A 23,074-nucleotide genomic window follows, 5' to 3' on the forward strand; every position below is an offset into this window, starting at 1 on the left:
GATGACTTGTTAAAGACTCTATATGCCCTTGTGTTCGAATCATATCCTAGTAAAAAGCCTTCTACAGTCTTAGGAGCAAATTTAGATTTTCTTCCTCTTTTAACAAGTATAAAGCATTTGCTACCAAAGACTCTAAAATATGAAATATTGGGCTTTTTACCGGTTAGGAGTTCGTATGATGTCTTCTTGAGGATTTGGTGTAGATACAACCGGTTGATGGCGTAGCAGGCGGTGTTGACCGCCTCAGCCCAAAACCGATCCGAAGTCTTGTACTCATCAAGCATGGTTCTTGCCATGTCCAATAGAGTTCTATTCTTCCTCTCCACTACACCATTTTGTTGTGGGGTGTAGGGAGAAGAGAACTCATGCTTGATGCCCTCCTCCTCAAGGAAGCCTTCGATTTGTGAGTTCTTGAACTCCGTCCCATTGTCGCTTCTTATTTTCTTAATTCTTAAGCCGAACTCGTTTTGAGCCCGTCTCAAGAATCCTTTTAATGTCTCTTGGGTATGAGATTTTTCCTGCAAAAAGAACACCCAAGTGAAGCGAGAATAATCATCCACAATAACTAGACAGTACTTACTCCCGCCGATGCTTATGTAAGCTATCGAGCCGAATAGATCCATGTGTAGGAGCTCCAGTGGCCTGTCGGTCGTCATGATGTTCTTGTGTGGATGGTGAGCACCAACTTGCTTCCCTGCTTGGCATGCGCTACAGATCCTGTCTTTCTCAAAATGAACATTTGTTAATCCTAAAATGTGCTCTCCCTTTAGAAGCTTATGAAGATTCTTCATCCCAACATGGGCTAGTCGGCGGTGCTAGAGCCAACCCATGTTAGTCTTAGCAATTAAGCAAGTGTCGAGTTCAGCTCTATCAAAATCTACTAAGTATAGCTGACCCTCTAACACTCCCTTAAATGCTACTGAATCATCACTTCTTCTAAAGACAGTGACACCTTCATTAGTAAAAAGACAGTTGTAGCCCATTTGACATAATTGAGATACGGAAAGCAAATTGTAATCTAATGAATCAACAAGAAAAACATTGGAAATGGAATGGTCAGGTGATATAGCAATTTTACCCAATCCTTTAACCAAACCTTGGTTTCCATCCCCAAATGTGATAGCTCGTTGGGGATCTTGGTTTTTCTCGTAGGAGGAGAACATCTTCTTCTCCCCTGTCATGTGGTTTGTGCACCCGCTATCGATGATCCAACTTGAGCCCCCGGATGCATAAACCTACAAAACAAGTTTAGTTCTTGACTTCAGGTACCCAAATGGTTTTGGGTCCTTTGGCATTAGACACAAGAACTTTGGGTACCCAAACACAAGTCTTTGACCCCTTGTGCTTGCCCCCAACATACTTGGCAACTACCTTGCCGGATTTGTTAGTTAAAACATATGATGCATCAAAAGTTTTGAATGAAATGTCATGATCATTTGATGCACTAGGAGTTTTCTTCTTAGGCAACTTAGCACGGGTTGGTTGCCTAGAACTAGATGTCGCACCCTTATACATAAAAGCATGGTTAGGGCCAGAGTGAGACTTCCTAGAATGAATTCTCCTAATTTTACTCTCGGGATAACCGGCAGGGTATAAAATGTAACCCTCGTTATCCTGAGGCATGGGAGCCTTGCCCTTAACAAAATTGGACAATTTCTTAGGAGGAGCATTAAGTTTGACATTGTCCCCCTTTTGGAAGCCAATGCCATCCTTGATGCCAGGACGTCTCCCACTATAAAGCATAATACGAGCAAATTTAAATTTTTCATTTTCAAGTTCATGCTCGGCAATTTTAGCATCTAATTTTGCTATATGATCATTTTGTTGCTTAATTAATACCATATGATCATGAATAGCATCAATATCAACATCTCTACATCTAGTGCAAATAGACGTATGTTCAACAGTAGATGTAGAGGGTTTGCAAGATTTTAATTCTACAACCTTAGCATGTAATATATCATTTTTACTTCTAAGGTCGGAAATGGAAGCATTGCAAACATCAAAATCTTTAGCCTTAGCAATTAATTTCTCATTCTCAATCCTAAGGCTAGCAAGAGTAACATTTAATTCCTCAATCTTAGCAAGTAAATCATCATTATCATTTCTAAGATTGGGAATATCACAAACATTTGAATCAACCTTAGCTAACAAATTAGCATTCTCATTTCTAAGGTTGTCTATAGTCTCATGGCAAGTGCTTAGCTCACTAGATAGTTTTTCGCATTTCTCTACTTCTAGAGCATAAGCATTTTTCACCTTAACATGTTTTTTGTTTTCTTTAATAAGGAAGTCCTCTTGAGTGTCCAAGAGATCATCCTTCTCATGAATAGCACTAATCAACTCATTTAATTTTTCCTTTTGTTGCATTTTTAGGTTGGCAAAGAGAGTACGCAAATTATCTTCCTCATCACTAGCATTATCATCGCTAGAAGACTCATATCTAGTGGAGGATTTGGATTTAACCATCTTATTTTTGCCGTCCTTTGCCATGAGGCACTTGTGGCCGACATTGGGGAAGAGAAGTCCCTTGGTGACGGTGATGTTTGCGGCGTCCTCGTCGGAGGAGGAGTCGATGGAGCTCTCGTTGGAGTCCCACTCCCGGCAAACATGGGCATCACCGCCCTTCTTCTTGTAGTACTTCTTTTTCTCCTTTCTTCTCCCCTTCTTGTCGTCGCCCCTGTCACTGTCACTAGAAATAGGACATTTTGCTATAAAGTGACCGGGCTTACCACACTTGTAGCAAACCTTCTTGGAGCGGGGCTTGTAATCTTTCCCCCTTCTTTGCTTGAGGATTTGGCGAAAGCTTTTGATGACAAGCGACATTTCCTCGTTGTCGAGCTTGGAGGCGTCGATGGGTGTTCTACTCGGTGTAGACTCCTCCTTCTTCTCCTCTGTCGCTTTGAATGCGACCGGTTGAGCTTCGGACGTGGAGGGACCGTCAAGCTCGTTGATCTTCCTTGAGCCTTTGATCATAAACTCAAAGCTCACAAAATTCCTGATTACTTCCTCGGGAGTCATTAGTGTATATCTAGGATTGCCACGAATTAATTGAACTTGAGTAGGGTTAAGGAAAATAAGTGATCTTAGAATAACCTTAACCACCTCGTGGTCATCCCATTTTTCGCTCCCGAGGTTGCGCACTTGGTTTACCAAGGTTTTGAGCCGGTTGTACATGTCTTGTGGCTCCTCCCCTTGGCGAAGACGGAAGCGACCGAGCTCCCCCTCGATCGTCTCCCGCTTGGTGATCTTGGTTAGCTCATCTCCTTCGTGCGCGGTCTTGAGCACGTCCCAAACTTCCTTGGCGCTCTTTAATCCTTGCACCTTGTTATACTCCTCTCGACTTAAAGAGGCGAGGAGTATAGTTGTGGCTTGGGAGTTGAAGTGCTCGATTTGGGCCACCTCGTCCTCATCATAATCCTCATCCCCTACGGATGGTACCTGTGCTCCAAACTCAACAACATTCCATATACTTTTGTGGAGTGAGGTTAGGTGAAATTTCATCAAATCACTCCACCTAGCATAATCTTCACCGTCAAAGGTTGGAGGTTTGCCTAATGGAACGGAAAGTAATGGAGTATGTCTAGAAGTGCGAGGATAGTGTAAGGGGATCTTACTAAACTTCTTGCGCTCATGGCGCTTAGAAGTTATGGAGGGCGCGTCGGAGCCGGAGGTGGAAGGTGATGAAGTATCGGTCTCGTAGTAGACCACCTTCCTCATCTTCTTTTTCTTGTCGCCACTCCGATGCGACTTGTGGGAAGAGGCTTTCTTCTCCTTCCCCTTCCCTTTGTTGCGGGACTCTTCCGATGTAGCCTTCCCGTGGCTTGTAGTAGGCGTTTCGCCGGTCTCCATCTCCTTCTTGGCGTGATTTCCCGACATCACTTCGAGCGGTTAAGCTCTATTGAAGCACCGGGCTCTGATACCAATTGAAAGACGCATAGAGGGGGGTGAATAGGGCGAATCTGAAATTTAACAACTTAATCACAACTACAAGTCGGGTTAGCGTTAGAAATATAATTGAGTCCGAGAGAGAGGGTGCAAAATAAATCGCAAGCGAATAAAGAGTGTGACACGCGGTTTCGTTTTACCGAGGTTCGGTTCTTGCAAACCTACTCCTCGTTGAGGTGGTCACAAAGACCGGGTCTCTTTCAACCCTTTCCCTCTCTCAAACGGTCCCTCGGGCCGAGTGAGCTTTTCTTATCAATCACTTGGAACACAAAGTTCCCACAAGGATCACCATATGATTGGTGTCTCTTGCCTCAATTACAAGTGAGTTTGATCTCAAGAAAGAATGAGAAAGAAAGCAATCCAAGCGCAAGAGCTCAAAAGAACACAACAAATCGCTCTCACTTAACACTAAAGCTTTTGTGGAATTGGGAGAGGATTTGATCACTTGGGTGTGTCTTGTATTGAATGCCTAGCTCTTGTAAGTGGTTGGAAGGTGGAAAACTTGGATGACTTGAATGTGGGGTGGTTGGGGGTATTTATAACCCCAACCACCAAACTAGCCGTTTGGTGGAGGCTGCTGTCGCATGGCGCACCGGACAGTCCGGTGCGCCACCGAACACTGTCCGGTGCGCCAGCCACGTCACCAGGTCGATGGGTTCCGACCGTTGGAGCTCTGACGTGTGGGCCCGCCTGGCTGTCCGGTGGTGCACCGGACAAGTCCTGTAGACTATCCGGTGTGCCACCCGCGCGTGCTCTGCTTCTCTGCGCGCGCTGGCGCGCATTTAATGCGTTGCAGTCTACCGTTGGCGCGGAGTAGTCGTTGCTCCGCTGGCTCACCGGACATTCCGGTGTGCACCGGACATGTCCGGTGAATTATAGCGGAGCGGAAATCCGAAGTTGGCGAGTTCAGAGCCGCTCTCCTCTAGAGCACCGGACACTGTCCGGTGGTACACCGGACAGTCCGGTGAATTATAGTGAAGCGTCTCTGAGAATTCTCGAAGGTGCGAAGTTTGGCTTGTAGTCCCCTGGTGCACCGGACAGTCTGGTGCGCCAGACCAGGGCAGCCTTCGGTTATCCCTTGCTCTCTTTGTTGAACCCAATTCTTGGTCTTTTTATTGGCTAAGTATGAACCTTTGGCACCTGTATAACTTGTAGACTAGAGCAAACTAGTTAGTCCAATTATTTGTGTTGGACAATTCAACCACCAAAATCAATTAGGAAATAGGTGTGAGCCTAATTCCCTTTCAATATGCGGACCGTCCGTCGTTGTACGCGGACGGTCCGACTGGGTAGTTTAGACTCTATGCCAAATGTGGTGGCTCGGGTGCATGTCTGGGTAACTCATTAAGAATGGGCCCGACTGTGGCTGGTCCGGACGGTCCGCGCTCACGAGCGGACGGTCCGGGCATGTGCAGATCGACTGATTTACTGCCGATTTGCGGTTGCTCAGGGTATGTGTCCATCGGCATCCCATAAAGGAGTTGTGGCTGGTCGTGACAACCTATAGCCGACGTATTACGTGTGTTACCCCCTAATTCAACCTCGTGCGATGGAAAATTTGCTATACTAGATTTATCAAATGCACTTACTAGTCTCCTATAATCGTTTTGCATACCCCCTATGATATTTTGCATTTGTTCTCACTGTTCATCAACATAATTCTTAAGAGATTGTAGCTCGTTTGTATTACTTACATTGGGGATATCTGGTGTGGGTCGGAGCGAAGCCGGATCCATCGCCCGTTGTCGGACGACTTTATTGTTCCTGTCCACCTTGAAGTTGGCCAGAAACTTTGCTCTCGCCTCTTGAATCAGCTGCTCCTTATGCTCCTCGAACTGGAGCTGTTCGTCAGCCGACAAGGTTTCCCAAGTCGGCTCTATAATGTTGCTGGGGAGACTTCAGAACTATCCCTTGAACCGGCCATTGAGGGCCGATTTGATGGGTCTAGACGTGTTGTTCCCAGCGGAGTCGCCAAAAAGTATGTTGACACCTTTTTAGGGCGCCAATCACTCAACACGAACCAGCAGCGATGCTCTCTGCACAGGGGCGGCGGTCCGTGGCCAGGGGCTGGACGGTCCGCGGCCTGGCGCGAGGCTAGGGTTCTTGCCTGACGGCTGGACGTTCCGCGCGTGCGCAGGGGCGGCGGAAGATCGCCGGCGGCACCTGGATCTCGCTCCCGGGAGGGACCCCGTCGGGGAGGAGAGATCCTAGGAGTTGTCTAGGCTCGGGCAGGCCGACCTAGACTCTTCTAATCGACGTAGAGTCGAAGAGAAGCAGAGAATTTGGGGATTAGAAGGCTAAACTAGAACTAGACTATAGAACTAGACTAGAACTAATCCTAGGAAATAAATGCGAAATAGAAGTGTTATTGATTCGATTGATGATTACAAATCGGACGTATACCTCTCTATTTATAGAGGAGGGGGCTGGACCCTTTACAAACTAATTTCCGAGCTAATTCCATGAATCTAGTTAACAACCGTAGCACAAAACTCGGAACCCTAAACTGCTCTGCGCACGTGCAAACCGTCCGGCCCACAGGCGCGGATCGTCCGGACCGCGGACCGTCCGGCCTTAGGGCCGGACCGTCCGCCACGCTCAATTTGGTGCCCAACACTAAGCTAATATGATTTTATGTACACTATTTATATACTATTGTTGGTTATATGAGGGAGATATTTGTGTACTACATTTTAGGAGTCAACTGAAGAGCGTGCTATAAATTGTAAAGTAAAAACATAATTTGATGATATATAAAATCATTTTCACCCCTCGCTTTTTCACCTCTCGCCTATATAAATTTGAGATAGACTTATGTGTAAACTTTGGAAGTGGTGGAATATCAAATTCTAAATCAAATAGCCTACTCTATCAAGTAGATTCTAACTCCTCAAAAAATGAACGGATCCAAATGAACCTACGATAACTCGTCTTTTTCCTTTTCTCAACATATATATGTTAAAGACAAAGTTGGATTAATATCTAACCAAAATCTCATATGATACTAAACATAACATATTTCTATAAATATTTCTACTCCTATAGAGCACAAGTTTTCCTGATTTTGTCGTCAGTTTTGCAAAAAAAAACTTAGATTTCTTTCTAATTTAACACGATCCAAATATCTCTTCTCTACTCTTGTAAAACTCTTATAAAGTACAAATTTCTATGATTTCACTTTTATCGTGTGTTATCAAGTGACGTAGACCGTCATCAAGCTCAACACGACAATAATTCACTTATAATCTCATCCGCCAAAAAATAACGAAACCAGATCCATCTCATCCGCCTGAAAGCGAACGCGCCACATTTTCAGGTGATGAAAAAAAAATCATTCCTTTGGCTGGCCCATCCATCACGGAGTATCGTCTTTCTGCAGCAAAAAAGCAGCGTACTCCTCGTCTACGGGTATCTACGTATGTGCGGACAAGGATTTATACAGTGCGTCTCCGGACAAAATACAGTCATAAAGCTGCCGAGGCAGTGCGCACCTCCCGTCCTCCAGTTTACCGTCCCCAGAAGGAGCAAACTGAGAGGAGACAAAGCGGCACAGGAGGGAGAGGAGAAAATTGGAATTCTGCCATTATCAAACTACGGATTCGCTCGAATGCCATTATGAGAACACGCTTCGTTATTACGCCATTTTTAAACACTGGCTTACAGATAAAATGCCATTTAGGGGGTTATTTGATAAAGTATCAACTGTTTGGACTGTTTTACCCCTAAAGTAAACTGCAGTCGCTCGTTCTCTGTCTCCAGTCGCGCAAAACACTTCATTCTCTCTGTTCTCCTCCTCTCGCTCCTTCTCTCTGTTCTGGACCGCGCCTGGGCAAGACGCACGCACGCCTGGGCTGCAGCACGCAGCAGCGGCGAGCTCCAGCACGCCGGCCGGGACCTCCTCTCTGCTCTCTGCATCGCACAGCACGCCGCCCGGGCTCCAGCGAGATCTCGGCTCCAGCACGCCGCCCACGGCGAGCTCCAGCACGCCGGCCGGGCTCCCCACGGCGAGCTCCAGCACGCCATCCGGACTCCCCACGGCGACCCTCGGCGGCCTGTTCCCCTCGGCGAGCTCCAGGTATGCATACGGGTTTTAGGCTTTAGGATTTAGGCTTTACACTTTAGGGTTTCTTCTGATTTGAGTTAGCAGCAGCGGAGATCTCATATTATTGGTCACCAACAGTTGGCTAGATGGATTACAGCTGGAATGATTCTATGTACGGGTATGATTCTACATTTAATAACTTTTATAGAAATCGAATGAAGTAGTATGATTGTACATTTTTATTTTTTATTTTCAGTTTTGACGATGAGCTTCCGCCTAGCTTAGCATTGGTAGTACATCCTAGTGGTCGCCCAAAGGTTGGTATTGACTGGGACGCACTTCAAATTGTTGAGAGGCAAGATGAGGAAGGTAGGATAGAAATTGTTGATGATGACAGAATGTATGAGTTGATCGGTTTGAGAGCTGAGGATGAGGAAGGCTGGTGAAGCTTTAAAGATGCAAGAGGGTGATGATAATTGGGTATGGTTCATGAGCCAACTGAAAAAGGCAATAGGAGATCTTCCATTGCTTGCTGTATGTACAGATGCATGCAAAGGGTTAGAAAATGCAGTAAAACTTGTTTTCCCTCAGGCTGACCAAAGAGAATGCTTTAGGCATCTAATGCAGAATTTTGTTAAGAGGTTTGGAGGTGACATATTCTCTAAGATGTACCCTACAGCTAGGGCATATAGGTCAGAAGTTTCACAATTCTTTTACAATCAAGTTGTGGAAGCTTCCCCAGATGTAAAGAAATGGCTAGATACTTACCACAAGCTGAAATGGAGGAGGAGTCAGTTTAATCCTGCCATCAAGTGTGATTATGTCACCAACAATCTAGCTGAAGTCTTCAACAACTGGATTAAAGATTGGAAGGACCTTCCAGTTGTTGAGCTTGCAGACAAGTGTAGGGAGATGATAATGGTGTTGTGGGAGAAAAGGAGAAGAATTGGAGATAAACTTAATGGGAAGATCTTACCTGCTGTTTTACAACAATTGAAGGCAAGGACCAGAGGCCTAGGGCATCTATCAGTGACAAAGGCTGGTTTTTTCTCTGCACAGGTTGAGGACAACACAAACACTCACAACAGACATGTAGTGAAGTCATACTTGCATGAGTGTACATGCCTAGAGTGGCAGCACACCAGCAAACCTTGTCCACATGCATTGGCTTTGATTACAGCACAGGAGAGTGTGGATGTCGAATTGGAAGATTTTGTGCATGAATTCTACTCTGTACAAAGGTTCAAAAATGCATATAAGAGAATAATTGAACCACTACCTGATAAGTCTCAATGGCCAACAGTGGATCTGCCCTATGCGGTTGCTGCACCACTTGACAAGAGAGGTAAAGGAAGGTATAAGAAACTAAGAATTAAGAGTTGTTTGGAAGGTGGGAATAGCAAAGGGAAAAAAGTAGCTACAGAGAAAGGCAAGGAAGCTGACAAGAATGCAGTACTAGAAGCTGACATGGAGGGTTCAAACCAATCTGAGAAGGGGAAAAGGAAGATGATTAGAGGCAAAAGAAAGTGCAAAAGATGTGGAGAATTAGGTCACAGTGAAACTAGCTACAAGTGCCCATTGAACGGAACAAAGAAAAGGTAAGTGATGAAATGTCTAATTTGAACGTGTGCACTGTTATATTTGTATCTAACTGTGCTGTCCAACTTGTAGGAAGAGAAAGCCTCGCATGAATAGAACAAAGTATGGGGATAATGCCAAAATCCCCAAAACTCGACTTCAACGAAGTGTCCAAGGTCAAGGTGCTGTCCAAGGTGAAGCTAATGTCGAACTTGAAAGTGTTCAAGATCATGGTGTTGTCCAAACTGAAGCTGATGTCCAACTCGAAGTTTCTCTCCCGGTTACACCAACAAGGGAGTCTATTTTACAGGACAGCCCAATCAGAGTCACTAGGAGGTAAACATATCATTACGATTATGTTGCATCAAGTCATTGTTGTCTCATTAAATTACTGGTCTTTATTTTTTTCAGTCGGCTTGCTATGCTACTGGGAGATGGACAGATTGATATCCAGTCACCTCCCAAGACTACAACTCCTAAGAAGATGCTAGTGAAGAAGCTCACACCAAGGAAGCTGAAGAAAATGTGACAAGATTGTAATAACCTGCTGATTTCTATGTTATCTAAGATTTTAGTAAGCTAGTGTTAGAAGTGAACCTTGTTATGCTATCAGATGAACTATATTTGGATGGATATCGTAGTTATTTTGAACCTTGTTATGCTATCAGATAAATTGTGTTCTTTCTGAAACTGTGTTCATTCAGTTAAGAATGGGAAACTGTGTTCTGAATTTCTTAAACTGTGTTCATTCAGTTAAGATCGACTACTTTTTCACTTTGATGTTTCCCTGCCCCTCGCTGTTCATTCAGTTCTGAATTTCTGGAGCTTGCCCTGGTGCGTGCGTGCTGGAGCTTGCCTGGTGCGTGCAGGAGCTTGCCTTGTGCTTGTCGTGGGAGAGGATGAGAGGAGGAGATAATGGCTGAGAGAACAGAGAGGAGCCTGGTTTGGTGTGGTGCGGTACAGAGAGGAGGAGAAAACGCGAGAGACAGAGAACAGAGAGGAGCTGTTTTAGTTTAGGGGTAAAATAGTCCAATTAGTTGATACTTTATCAAATAACCCCCTAAATGGCATTTTATCTGTAATCCAGTGTTTGAAAATGGCGTAATAACGAAGCGTGTTCTCATAATGGCATTCGAGCGAATCCGTAGTTTGATAATGGCATAAATCCAATTTTCTCGAGGGAGAGAGGGGCAGAGACAGCAAGGGAACAGGGAAGGGAGAGAGAGAGGAACAGCTCCGAGCTCTCGCCTCTGCCCTAGCTGCCAAGGTTCTTGATTGATTCCAATCCAAAACAAAAATCTGAGTTCTCTCATCCTCTCTCCTGTCCCAACTCCCAAGAGTGATTACTGTTTTTTGTTTCGTGGATGCGATCTGTTTTACGCGACGATCTGCTTCGCTGTTCGCGTGTTCGTTAACGGCGGGCGCCGACGGATTGGAGCTGTCATTGTCAGGCTTCATCTTTCGGTTTTAATTCTCCCAGGAGAAGTTCCTGGGCTGGGAGTAAATGAGCGGCGCCCTCCCCTGTCGATACATGCCGTTTCTCTGGGTGGAATTTATGGCTGCTCGGACGCCACGCTGCTTTTAGTAGTAACCAATGCAGGTTCCTCTTCTTCCACAGGGCCTGGCTGTGGCTGGAAGCTGCAATTTTTTTTTTGGCAACGAGATTTGGTCCCTCGCCAGTTTCCACCCTCTGTTTCTTCCTGCTCAGATCTGTCCGTGTCGCAGGACTCGCACTCCTGCCCGCCAGCTCCTTTTCTTTAATGGTTGCTGCAGCGAACTGATCGTTCGTGGTATTTCTTTTCTCCCGCAGACAGTGGCGGTAGAAGATTGGGTGCGGGAGCGCGACGTCTCAGCTGGGCTATCCAGGAATCCAGAATTTACTTCGGTGGCGAGGATGTCTGGTAGGGGGAGAAGCGATTCCTCTTCTTTGTTTGGGGAAGCAAAACAGCATCTTTTTTCATGGGATGATTAGCGCGGCGCCGTGCCCAATCTGTGCCTGCAGTGAGCCATGCGCAGGACATTGAAATATCGCTGTGCGACGGCAACTCGGAGGACGAGCGGCGGCGGCGCAAGATCGGCTCGCTGCGGCGGAAGGCCATCCACGCGCTCAAGAAGCGAGGGAGGCGTCGCGTCGACTCCCGCTTCCCGCCGCCGGCCATTTCCATCGAGGACGTCCGCGACGCGGAGGAGGAGCGCGCTGTCGCCTCCTTCCGGGAGCGGCTCGCGGCGCACGGCCTCCTCCCCGAGAAGCACGATGACTACCACATGATGCTAAGGTTGCATTAAATCCCGTCCCTTGCTGTCGTTGCCTGCGTTTGGCCGTGGTTTGTTGAATGCCGGTATCCAGTATTCCAGTATTTGAAACTCGCATCGCCTTGTCAATGCCTGGTTCAGGTTCCTCAAGGCCAGAAAGTTCGAAGCCGAGAAGGCAATGCAGATGTGGTCAGAGATGCTGAAATGGAGGAAAGAGTTCGGAACTGACACCATCCTTGAGGTGATCACTTTGAAGTCTGCACTGCAAGCAATTCTTGGGAAATACTAATCTTTGTTTGGTGTACTAACAATCTGCTGTGACTTCATGCGTCCAGGATTTTGATTTTGAGGAACTGGATGATGTGCTACGCTACTACCCTCAGGGCTACCATGGTGTTGACCGCCAAGGCCGGCCGGTGTACATTGAGAGGCTAGGGAAGGTGGATCCGAACAACCTTATGCAGATCACGTCAGTGGATCGCTACATCAAGTACCATGTCCAGGAGTTTGAGAGGGCCTTCAGGGAGAGGTTCCCTGCCTGCACATTAGCTGCTAAGAGGCACATTGACTCCACCACTACCATCTTGGACGTCCAGGGTGTGGTATGTGAACGATTCAGTTTGAGCTGTGCGAACAGAACACAGATCTGTTCTGTATGTAGTTTTTTTTTAATCTGGTTGTATTCTGCAGGGGTTTAAGAATTTCTCCAGGACTGCTAGAGAACTTGTAAACCGAATGCAGAAGATTGATAGCGATTATTATCCTGAGGTAATTATACTTTTTGAAGGTGTATTATGTTGTTGGGACTTTTGCCTGGTGATCCAATCAAGTAAAATGTTATAAATGCAGACACTCCACCAAATGTTTGTTGTGAACGCTGGCAGTGGATTCAAGTGGATCTGGAACAGTGTGAAGGGCTTCCTTGACCCAAAAACTTCATCCAAGATTCATGTGAGTTCCAGCATTTATATACCATCCTTAGTGCAAACTTGTTTGGTATCGCAATCTTTAGTTTTCTTTTTCTTCTTACTTAGGTGCTCGGTTCGAACTACCAGAGTAGGCTTCTTGAAGTAATAGATTCGAGGTAGGTTTGTACTCAAGGGTTGCATAACCCATTCTCTTCATAAGATTCAGCCCTCAACCTGTAATAATGCTTGTATTTTCTAATAATGCTTGTATTTTCTCAGTGAGTTGCCAGAATTCCTTGGTGGTTCATGCACATGTAGTGACAAGGGTGGTTGCCTTGGATCGAACAAAGGGCCATGGAATGATCCTTATATATTGAAGGTACCCTTTACTGCTTCGTGTTTACATGAAAATAATTCATCTAGATGCTGTCCTTGTTTTTCTATGTACTGAAGGATATATTATTTGTAGCTGATCCACAATTTGGAAGCTGGATGCATGAGGGAAACCACCAAACCCGTTTCTGAGGGCGGAGAAAGAAGCAGCTCTTCCTTTCGGTTGGAACAGATGAAAGTAAAATTCTAAAATTACAGCCTTCATCAGTAGTAATTCAGGAAACTGGTTGCTTTTCAGTAATTCAGTAAGCTGGTTGCTTTTCTGGATTCTTGTTCTAAACTACTACTATATTTGCCTCTTTCAGTGGCAGGGCATGTTAAGCGATACATCAAATGCTGAATCAGGATCCGATGTTGATGATTTTGGTCCATCATTTGTTCATAAAGTTTCAGGCTATGGTTGCTTGACTCCGGTTCGTGAGGAGGTAAGTTTATATGTCTGCCTTTGTTCTTACAGTTGGGTCCGCTTTTCCCTGTGCTATTAGTCTTATGAACCGCATTGGTCATGCTGTCCTGCTTGTGTCCATGACTCCATGGCACGTTGCATTATATTGATTTTTCGTATTTATTTCTACCAAAGGTAAAGGGCACAGATTGTGCAACATACTTGAGCTGCGATGATCAAAGTCACCCGGATATGGTTCCTGAATTTTACCATGGAGTGCAACGGACTACTGAAATGGTGCAGAAACAAATGGCTGATTTCAGGCAATATTCCACCAACAGAAGGCCTCGTGAATTAGGTATCTTATTTTCCTATCGTTCCGGGTAATTGAATTCTGAACCTGTAGTTGTTTGTTAACATTTAATAAAGAGTAAGGCCATTGAAGATGGTGTATGATTTTCTAGTGTCATGTCGCGTTGAAGCTCTGTAACCATGAATTTTCTGTTTGTTTGCTACTGCATAAAACACCATCAGCCATACATTCCCTGGTACCATAAGACTTTAAACCCTAGTAAATGGTAGTTGAATTTCTACTGCAAAGATGGCTGTCAGCCATACATTCCCTGGTACCACAGACATAAAACTCTAGTAAATGTTAGTTGAATTTCTACTGCAAAGATGGCTGTCAGACATACATTCCCCGGTACCACAGACATAAAATTGTAGTGAATGATAGTTGAATTTCTACTGCAAAGATGGCTGTCAGCCATACATTCCCTGGTACCACAGACCATAAAGCTCTATCTAGTAAATGGCAGTTGAATTTCTACTGCAAAGATGGCTGTTATTGTCCAGGGGACAGAAGCGTGGTACCTGTCAGGTGTGTTGCTGTATGGTCTTTGGTGTCCCTCTTATGTAGGACTGGTTCATTTACTGTGATGTGTACTTGGTATGTCGGTTTGACTCATGGTGGATCTGCGTCGTCGTCGTTAACATACCGCAGTGTAAAATTTGCACGTGTTCTTCTGCCTGCTAGAGTTACAAAACGAAAACCTTGATTCATTGCAGTGTGGAAGCAAACAATTGGTTCCTGCTAGTTTGTTAGCCATACTCACTGAATAGCACTAATATGCTCAATTTGATTCCTTCCCCCCTGGTTCACTTTCTCTGCGTTCTTTCTCTTGTTACGCGGTGGCAATCTTAATCTTAGCAAGAACCTTTTTGCTGGAATAACCAAACATGTCTTTTTTTTACACTGCCTCGATTATCTGCAGCCACATTGTTAAAACGTTCTGTTACTTAATTCTCAGGGAACGGCTCTCTTAATGCCAATGGTACAGCAGCTGCTCAGAGGGGCTGGGAAGACGTGGCGAAGCTAGTAGTCACAGCCTTGATCAAGCTCTTCTCCTTCATCCGGCTGTTCCTTTCCAGAGCCGCCGAGAGTAGGCTAGAGAAGGTCCGTCGCACTGCCCCACCACCAGCAGCAGAGAAGCCAAAGCCGCCCCGAGCCGTCAGCGAAGAAGAGGTGCGCGCCTGCCTGCAGCGCCTGGACAGTCTCGAGTCGCTGTGCGGCCACCTTGCCACCAGGCCTGCGCAGATCCCGGAGGACAAAGAGCGCGTTCTGCTGAGCTCGTTCGAGCGGATCCGGTCTGTTGAGGCTGACCTCGAGAGGACCAAAAGAGTAAGCTAAGTTGTTGTTATGGTTTATATATATATCACGGAAACATCACAGCATAGTAGCAATCGGCGCCATTTGAAAAACCTGGCCTGGCCTTCCTGCGTTTCCTGATCCTTCTCACTACTTTTGCTTGCTTGCTGGTCAGGTGCTGAACGCGACCGTGGCGAAGCAGAAGGCGCTGGTGGAGGAGGTGGCTCTGGAGTCTGTGCAGGAGCTGCCTAGAGCCAAGGTACACAACAGTTCGCCGATTCAATGTCCTCCGCCCTCTTCCAATGGTCTGCTGGAATGAATTTCGCCCGCCGGTTTCGGTAGTTCTGCTAATGAGCTTGAACAACACGACCCTGCTCTCCCTCCCTGTGTACGTCGCAGAAGAGGATGTTCTGTTGATAGGACATGGAGGTCAACAGCACGGGACCCCGAACCATGTCGTCGACATTAACCGACCGACCAACCGACCGTGAAGCTGACGCGACTCTCTGCCACCAGCCAGCCGGAGCCATTTTTGACCTCGCTGCCGCCGCCGCCGAAGCCGACGCCGCCGACTCTCACCTAACACCGAAATGGAAGAGAAGACCGGCGGCGCCCCCTGTTGGCTGCTGCTTCCCTTTTCATGCCGCCCCTTTTTTGTAGTGCCTCCATTTGGCCGTACTCTGCTGGCGGGGCCCGGGCCGGGTGGCGCCTTTTTGATTGGTGAATGCTGCGGCGGTCGCCAAGCACCACCCTTGTTTCTTGGCCAGGCGCGCGCGAGAGAGAGAGAGATAGATGGTGCTGGTTGGTGTCCGAATGGCTGGAGTCGTTCTGTACGTACTTGAGTACTGCTGAGTGCTGACCCCGTGGCTGGAGGTGGGAGACAGACAGTGGCGAGCTTGGTGCCGTCGATGCACCTGTACATGCCATGCCACACCGGCTGTGATTCTAGTGGCCTGCTAATATACAGATTGTTGCGACAGCCCATGTTACTGTTGGCCTTCTGTGCTGGGTGTGTTGGTGGAATAGTTTGGGCCGCCATGCCGATTTGGCGAGGGCGACGACATGGATGAGCCGATGCCGAGCGGATGGTGCAGGCGTTCGGTTGGATGAGCCGATGCCGTCATTGTGGACTTCTCTATTTTATCATCAGACCTACAAATCATAGATATAAATAGTCCACAAGTTATAAACAGAGGGTCACATAATAGCAGGGAGCTCATGTTAGAAGGGCTAAAATAACAAATTTTTTCACGCCACCAGCTGTGCTCGTCGGCCGTGGCGTGCCGCCGACGATGCTGCGGTGCCCGAGGTTCGGCTGTCGTGGTGTTGCCGTCGTTCGATGATTTATCACGCTCAATCTATCTATTTGACGAACTATCTATTTGACGAACTATGTCGCTGTACTGTTTGCGGTCGTTCGATTTGTCATATTTTTATCTACAAAACTAAAAAAAAATCTAACCTCGCAACTTTTGAGAACCGTTCACATTTACACGCTGGCAGAAGGTTGACGAGGTCATTCTGGTGCCTACGACTGCCTAGCTTGAGGAATTACTCAAATTTTTGGTGGACTTATTCTAGTGTTCGTTTACTAGTACTAGTAGAAGCTCTTAGGGGAGGCTGGTTCTAGTGCAGGTGGTTTTGATCGATGGGATGTTAGCGGCTGGGCGATGACACGCACGCGTCCGACTGACGTCGTCTCGGCACACCATGCTTGCACGCTGCATCACCATCCGGATCGGAGCAGGCAGCAGAGGTTAGTGTCAGGAAGGAGGAGTAGGTTATATTATCATCTCGGGCCCCGATCGAGTGAGTGGCACGTAATGCGCTACTACTATTATGTTTATGTTATCCTCCTGAGGTGGTCTCTCTGAGGATATGCATGCATGTCTCCATGGGTAGGGTACGGGCGACGACGACTGTGATTCTTTGCTTCCACCTCCTGCCCTCCGTGCCGGGCTGGCGGACGAGACGACAACGACACGCCCGCCATCCCGACCGACCGAGGAGGCTTATCTCCCCGCAGACTACAGTGCAAGCCCATCCCTTCCCCTACCCGACGACGCGCCAATCATGGCCTCGCCGCCGGCCGCCACTCTCCGTCACTCATGGATCGACACCTAACCGCCTCGGTCACTCATGGATGATCGACACCTAATATAACCGCCTCGGTCCATGCATGGACGACGCTGTCGTCGTCAATTTTAGTTACAGCTGCACGCATGATGTTGCATTGCATTCCAGTTGTTGCAGTACATCGCCGGATGTTCAACTCAACACACACAGTGCAAGTACAAAAAAAAAAAGAACAAGAACCATGCATTATTAATTGACGACGGCAGCGGACAGCGGCGGGCAGGCAGTTGAAAGATGACAGAGACGACGAGCGAATGATATATGATCTTGGTCGTCGGATCATCATCACATCAGACGACGCGGCGGCAGATGGTGACGCCGTCGGCGATGGCGAGCTGGCAGACCTCGACGCGGGGATCCTGAGAAAGCCGGACGTTGAGTTCCCTGATGGCGGCGGAGAACCTGCGGTCGAGGTCGCTGAGCGGCGCGTCGGGGGGAAGCGCCACAGTACCGGCCCACAGCGTGTTGTCGTACACGACGGTACCCCCGACGCGCACCAGGCGGAGCAGCTGCTCGTGGTACCGGACGTAGTTAGGCTTGTCGGCGTCGACGAAGGCGAAGTCGAAGGCGCCGTGGTTGGCCGGGTCGGCGAGGAGCTCGTCCAGCTGCTCCAGCGCCGGGCCCTCCCGGAAGTCCACCTTGCCCGCCACCCCGGCGCGCTCGATGAAGGGGCGGCCGATGTCGTAGTACTCGCGGCTCACGTCGAATGCGATGACCTTGCCGTCGGCGGGCAGCGCCAGAGCCGTCGCCAGCAGCGAGTAGCCCGTGAACACGCCCACCTCCAGCGTCCGCCGCGCGCCGCTCAGCTTGATCAGCATCCGCAGCAGCGACGCCTCGTCCGGGGACGACTGCATGAACCCCCACTCGTGCTTGTCGGTCACCAGCCGCAGCTCACGCATGCTCTCCGGCTCGTGCGGCAGCACCGACGTGTCCAGCACGTACTGTTGTTGTTCATCCCACAAATTAACGACGAGATTAGATTAGATTAGATTAGCGGCAGGCAGGCAGGCATATGCATGCATGAATACGGACGGACCTTGTAGAGGGCCTCGCTCTTGAGCAGCGTCTTGTTGCTGCTGTCGATGCCGCTGTGGACCTGCGCGATGGTGGTGTCGTCGCCGCCGGCAGCCATGGTCGATCTGTTCGTCTCGGTGCGGGTGCGGTGCAAGGTGGTGGTGCTAGCTGTGGCTCGCGGCGCTGCTTGTGGCTTCGTTCGTTCGGCCATCTGCTGCTGCTGTATTTAAATATGACGAGCAGAGGGTAGGTGACAGCGGCACTAGCGTTTGCTTGATTGCTCTTTTATTTATTTTTTTTCGTTTTTAATAAAGCAAAGCAAACTGCCGTAGACTTTACGCGCCGGAGGCACTCACCAACTTAACCCCCCTGGGACGGAAAATTGAGTTGGATTCCATGGAGCCCGTTGATGCCTGAATAACTGAACCTGCCCTGAACCTTCCGCCAACGGAACGGAACGGAACGGAACGGAACGCCACCTGCCGCGTCGGGGCCCGTCGTCGTGCGCTGGTTTGGTTGGGTTGGGTTGGGCGCACGACTTCATAATATAATTTCACCAATCGCATGTTAGTCGTTTGCTGTCTGCCACCGGCCGGGCGGTGATGGATGATGGCTGACGACACGTCTGGAGCTCGCGTTAGTTTTTTTTTTCTTTTCTTTTCTCCTGGGTTCAACTACTACATGGCGAACCACCGTCCCGTCGTGGGTGGGTGTGTACAGTCTGTACATACGGCGATATCTGTCACAGGGAACCATATTATAACGAATATTGTACCACCGTTTGTGAACTTGTAGCACGTTGTTAGTTTCATATATTATAACCTTTGGTTCCCTTAGTCACCCTTCTATATTTTAGTTTCACTTGTCTTTTTAATTTCTTGCGATTTTGCTTCTTCCCAAGCTCTCTCTGTTCACTTGTGTTGTTAGCTTCTTTATGCATGGAGGAGTACAAGAAAGTAAGTGGTTTCGACAATGCCTAAAAAAATTTGGGACACATTGAAGATAGCTCGCGAGGAGATTATGAGACACTAAATTACTCTAGGAGATTATGAATGTAATGCTTTGTAATCCTTTCATTTTTGAAGAAATTGGAAATTTACTTAATAGAGTAGGTTATTTAGTTTGATATATGTCAATCCTAAATTTATAGGACGATGGGCGAAAATTGATTTTATGTATCAATAGGTTATGATTCTACTGCGCAACTCATAACACGCTTCCCGACTCGCTTCTCTATAGTAAAAATATAGCATATAAACAACTCCCACATAAGACCAACACCATTATACAAATAATTTTTGTATAAAAAAAATATTAGCTTAATTGATTTATGCCTAAATTAGGTTATTAGAATGAAATTCAATTCCAAGAATCCAAACGGAACCCTAAAGACTTTTTCTCTAAAACTATGGCTTGTCTTTCAACAAACTTTGCAAATTATAAGCATGAGCACAATACTTTTAAGACGAGGGTGTATACATACAACTCAAAGTAGGATCTTACAAACATAGACACTTTAGGGCTTTTCGGTTAGCTCTTAATCCGTGTGAATTGAGTGGGACTGGATCGGTTTGAATCCCAAATAAGTCAAAATTCTTCTTAATTTTTTCCAATCTCATTCAATTCATGTGTATTGTGAATAACCAAACAAGGCCTTAATGTGGTGTAGTTGTTCCAAACCAGGGAACATAAATGAACACAGGATCTGTCGACCTGACGCTCCCAACTCCAAAAGTGAAAAAAGAAAACAGAACGAAGGAAAGGAAAACAGATCTTTATTGAAAGCATCATGCAACAACAAACGGATCGGATGGAGAACTGGTCGACGGAACATCCACACGCGAGCCATGCATGCATGCCCTGGGCACGCACTGACTCCATCAGACGAGGCGGCGGCAAATGGTGACGCCGTCGGCGATGGCGAGCTGACAGACCTCAACGCGCTCGTCCGCGGAGAGGCGAACGTTGAGGTCCCTGATGGCGGCCGAGAACCTCCTGTCGATGTCCGACATGGGCGTCTCCGGTGGCATGGCCACGGTCCCGCACCAGAGCGTGTTGTCGTACACGATGGTGCCGCCGACGCGCACCAGGCGGAGCAGCTGCTCGTGGTAATTGACGTAGTTGGGCTTGTCGGCGTCGACGAAGGCGAAGTCGAAGGCGCCGAGGTTGGCCTCGTCGGCGAGGAGCTCGTCCAGGTTGCCCAGCGCGGGGCCCTCGCGGAAGTCGACCTTGCCCGCCACGCCGGCGCGCTCGATGAAGGGGCGGCCGATGTCGTAGTAGTCGCGGTTCACGTCGAAGGCGATGACCTTGCCGTCGTCGGGGAGCGCCAGCGCCGTGGCCAGCAGCGAGTAGCCCGTGTACACGCCCACCTCCAGGGTGCGGCGGGCGCCGGTGAGCTTGATCAGCATCCGCAGCAGCTGCGCCTCGTCGGGCGACGACTGCATGAACCCCCACTCGTGCTTGTCGGTCACGAGGCGCAGCTCACGCATGCACTCTGGCTCGTGCGGCAGCACCGACGTGTCGAGGACATACTGCAACACACACACACACACAAAAGTCCTCCGTATTTAAAATAATACACTAAAACTAGCAATAAAAAGTAGAGAAATAAAGAGTCCATGGCAAACTAGACAAGGCAAAATTTTGAAATGGAAAAAAAAGTTGCACGTGTGTACGTATACCTTGTAGAGGGCCTCGCTCTTGAGCAGCGTCTTGTTGCTGCTGTCCATGCCGCTGTGGACGAGGGCAATGGTGTCACCGGAGGGCGCCATGGATGATGGTGCCTGCCTCTCCAAGCCGCCTCTTGTCTATAGCTGGCCGGCGCAGGTACTTGAGCTCTGCTAAGGTCCTTCGTCCGGCCTGGAAGCGGTGACACCGTCTATTTATGAGCCGGTCGGAGGCCGGAGAGAGACGGGGAGGGGAGTAGAGTACGTAGAAGCAGAAGAGCCGGCGACGGCGAAGTTGACTATCACTTCATTCGCTCCGCCGCCATTCTTAAATCATACTAGCCTTTTGTTCGGATTTAAATACTCAGGCCGACACTCACTAACCATGTTTATCTGTATTTAAAGAGAGAAGTGGTTCGGTTTTTTTAAGTCTTTCGAGGTCAGTATCAATGAGGTGTCATGTATTGCTACAGATTTACATATGTAGATCTTATTTAAACGAGATAGTTTTTCAAACACGTACCAAGCATTTATAATGATTTGTGTTATATTTAAACTGTCGTTGTGTCCGATCGGAAAATGTCTATCATGTAACCCAGCAAATCATAGCCGACGCCACGACTCCATCCTCCATTACTCTCCACCTTGTCACCACCGTACCAAAGTAAGTAGCCAAAAGTCCCAAGCGGCTTACGAGGATGGTAGCGATGGATCCTTTTCATGACTTTATGTCTCGTAGACGTGGCGGACAGCGATGTCACGACGAGTGTACGCGTTGGCGCCCCTTCAATCCTCAATCAAACAACTACAATCTAGAATCGAAAATTCCAAATTTACTAAATCAAAAACCCATGCACCTCGATGACGAGACATCTATGTTGCGTTGTAGGGCGGCTTGTGGCCTGACACGATTTTAGCCCGGCCCAATATATATTTGTAAAGTGTAGAGTATTAAACACAAAAACATGTATGTTTTGTGAGATATGTGAGTGTAAATGTGAGTTTAGGGTACAACAATCATAGTTTAAACCTCCAACTATACATAATTTTGTATATTTGTTTTTCAAGGATGCGACACCCGGGTGCCACGCAAACTAAAAGGCAAATTCTACAGGACAGCAGTCCGGCCGGCTATGTTGTATGGAGCAGAATGTTGGCCCACTAAAAGACGACATGTCCAACAACTAAGTGTGGCAGAGATGCATATGTTGCGCTGGATATGTGGCCACACAAGGAGAGATCGAGTCCGGAATGATGATATACGAGAGAGAGTAGGAGTGGCGCCGATTGAGGAGAAGCTTATGCAACATCGCTTGAGATGGTTTGGACATATCCAACGAAGACCTGAAGAGGCACCAGTGCATATCGGAATAATTAGGCGTCCCGAAAATGTGAAGAGAGGTAGAGGTCGACCAACTTTGACGTGGACAGAGGCTGTGAAGAGAGACCTGAAGGAGTGGAATATTGACAAAGAGCTCGCCGCAGATAGGAAGGGGTGGAAGTGTGCAATTCACGTGCCAGAACCCTGATTGATAGTTTCGCTTTTCCTCCTTAATAGTTTGACCTTTTCTTGTGCTCATTTTAGATCTTGCTGGTTCTTGTGGGTTTTATCTCTTTTATGTGTTTCCCCGTTTCGTTGTTTTCGGTTCTCCTTTGCCTTTGTTTCCCTTTTCTGTTCTTTGGGTGTTGAGCTCTGAGGTTTTCATACGGGGTTTCATCTCTAGCCTACCCCAACGTACTTGGGACAAAAAGGCTTTGTTGTTGTTGTTGTTGTTGTTGGCTTGGTTTTAGTAGCATTCAAACGCTCGTCTCTCGAATTTTTTATGGGGTTAGTGAAATGGAATAGGGCGATGCATTATCGTCTCGTTCCTCGTCATTTTAATATTATTCGATATAGATTAATGACGGTCGAGTGGATTTAAATCCAAGCAAATTAGGATCGTTTTTAACGTCACATAATCTATATGTAATAGAAATAATCGAACAAGTCCTACTAAATGAATAATCACTAATAGTATGAGAGGAATAGAGCCATTTAGGGTTAGTTTGGGAGCAATTAAGAAAGAGATTAGATGTGATTGATGATTAGTTTGAGGAGCAAGC

The 23,074-nt window shown here is 47.4% G+C and overlaps 4 protein-coding genes across 15 annotated transcripts; 1 reads left to right on the forward strand and 3 right to left on the reverse strand.

Annotated features, from left to right (window-relative positions):
* Positions 1 to 10,732: 10,732 nt before the first annotated feature.
* On the forward strand, positions 10,733 to 19,483 carry LOC100279612 (putative CRAL/TRIO domain containing, Sec14p-like phosphatidylinositol transfer family protein). 12 transcript variants are annotated; one of them, XR_002268605.2, is made up of 16 exons: positions 10,733 to 10,835; positions 11,379 to 11,469; positions 11,571 to 11,844; positions 11,963 to 12,062; positions 12,157 to 12,423; positions 12,512 to 12,589; positions 12,671 to 12,772; positions 12,856 to 12,905; positions 13,009 to 13,108; positions 13,199 to 13,300; positions 13,428 to 13,547; positions 13,703 to 13,865; positions 14,818 to 15,188; positions 15,331 to 15,414; positions 16,791 to 16,911; positions 17,058 to 17,461. XR_002268605.2 is itself a non-coding variant. In XM_035966870.1 (15 exons), exons 2-15 carry the CDS (start codon positions 11,463 to 11,465, stop codon positions 19,263 to 19,265), a joined length of 1,851 nt encoding a protein of 616 aa, XP_035822763.1. In that variant the 5' UTR covers positions 10,733 to 10,835; positions 11,379 to 11,462; the 3' UTR covers positions 19,266 to 19,379. The 12 variants fall into 12 exon arrangements, 10 of the variants coding, with proteins under 10 accessions (XP_035822763.1, XP_020407084.1, XP_008677111.1 ...); XM_035966870.1 differs by lacking the exons at positions 16,791 to 16,911; positions 17,058 to 17,461 and adding an exon at positions 19,233 to 19,379; XM_020551495.3 differs by having other exon boundaries at positions 16,791 to 17,467.
* On the reverse strand, positions 15,470 to 16,194 carry LOC111591368 (uncharacterized). Its single transcript, XM_023302394.2, has one exon. It carries the CDS (start codon positions 16,192 to 16,194, stop codon positions 15,586 to 15,588), a length of 609 nt encoding a protein of 202 aa, XP_023158162.1. The 3' UTR covers positions 15,470 to 15,585.
* Positions 17,305 to 18,506, reverse strand: LOC100286091 (uncharacterized). Its single transcript, NM_001158979.2, has 2 exons — positions 18,328 to 18,506; positions 17,305 to 18,232 (listed from the first exon to the last, which is right to left on the reverse strand). Exons 1-2 carry the CDS (start codon positions 18,421 to 18,423, stop codon positions 17,582 to 17,584), a joined length of 747 nt encoding a protein of 248 aa, NP_001152451.1. The 5' UTR covers positions 18,424 to 18,506; the 3' UTR covers positions 17,305 to 17,581.
* A 397-nt stretch (positions 19,484 to 19,880) lies between the features above and the next one.
* On the reverse strand, positions 19,881 to 21,159 carry LOC100286151 (caffeoyl-CoA O-methyltransferase 1). The gene is made up of 2 exons (NM_001159039.2): positions 20,987 to 21,159; positions 19,881 to 20,836 (listed from the first exon to the last, which is right to left on the reverse strand). The coding sequence occupies exons 1-2, from the start codon at positions 21,074 to 21,076 to the stop codon at positions 20,186 to 20,188; spliced, it is 741 nt and encodes a 246-aa protein (NP_001152511.1). The 5' UTR covers positions 21,077 to 21,159; the 3' UTR covers positions 19,881 to 20,185.
* Positions 21,160 to 23,074: the final 1,915 nt, after the last annotated feature.

Source organism: Zea mays, chromosome 4, assembly GCF_902167145.1.
Source record: "Zea mays cultivar B73 chromosome 4, Zm-B73-REFERENCE-NAM-5.0, whole genome shotgun sequence".
NCBI classification, from domain to species: Eukaryota; Viridiplantae; Streptophyta; class Magnoliopsida; order Poales; family Poaceae; genus Zea; species Zea mays.

Bases quoted from the DNA above. Each gene is read 5' to 3' on its own strand.
- LOC100279612 (XM_008678886.4), top strand. From the start codon at position 11,163: ATGCAGGTTCCTCTTCTTCCACAGGGCCTGGCTGTGGCTGGAAGCTGC. The intron at 11,845-11,962 runs GTTGCATTAAAT...TGCCTGGTTCAG, and splicing joins GACTACCACATGATGCTAAG to GTTCCTCAAGGCCAGAAAGT. The intron at 13,109-13,198 runs GTACCCTTTACT...TATTATTTGTAG, and splicing joins ATGATCCTTATATATTGAAG to CTGATCCACAATTTGGAAGC.
- LOC111591368 (XM_023302394.2), bottom strand. From the start codon at position 16,194: ATGGCGGCCCAAACTATTCCACCAACACACCCAGCACAGAAGGCCAAC.
- LOC100286091 (NM_001158979.2), bottom strand. From the start codon at position 18,423: ATGGCTGCCGGCGGCGACGACACCACCATCGCGCAGGTCCACAGCGGC. The intron at 18,233-18,327 runs GTCCGTCCGTAT...GAACAACAACAG, and splicing joins AGAGCGAGGCCCTCTACAAG to TACGTGCTGGACACGTCGGT.
- LOC100286151 (NM_001159039.2), bottom strand. From the start codon at position 21,076: ATGGCGCCCTCCGGTGACACCATTGCCCTCGTCCACAGCGGCATGGAC. The intron at 20,837-20,986 runs GTATACGTACAC...TGTGTGTTGCAG, and splicing joins AGAGCGAGGCCCTCTACAAG to TATGTCCTCGACACGTCGGT.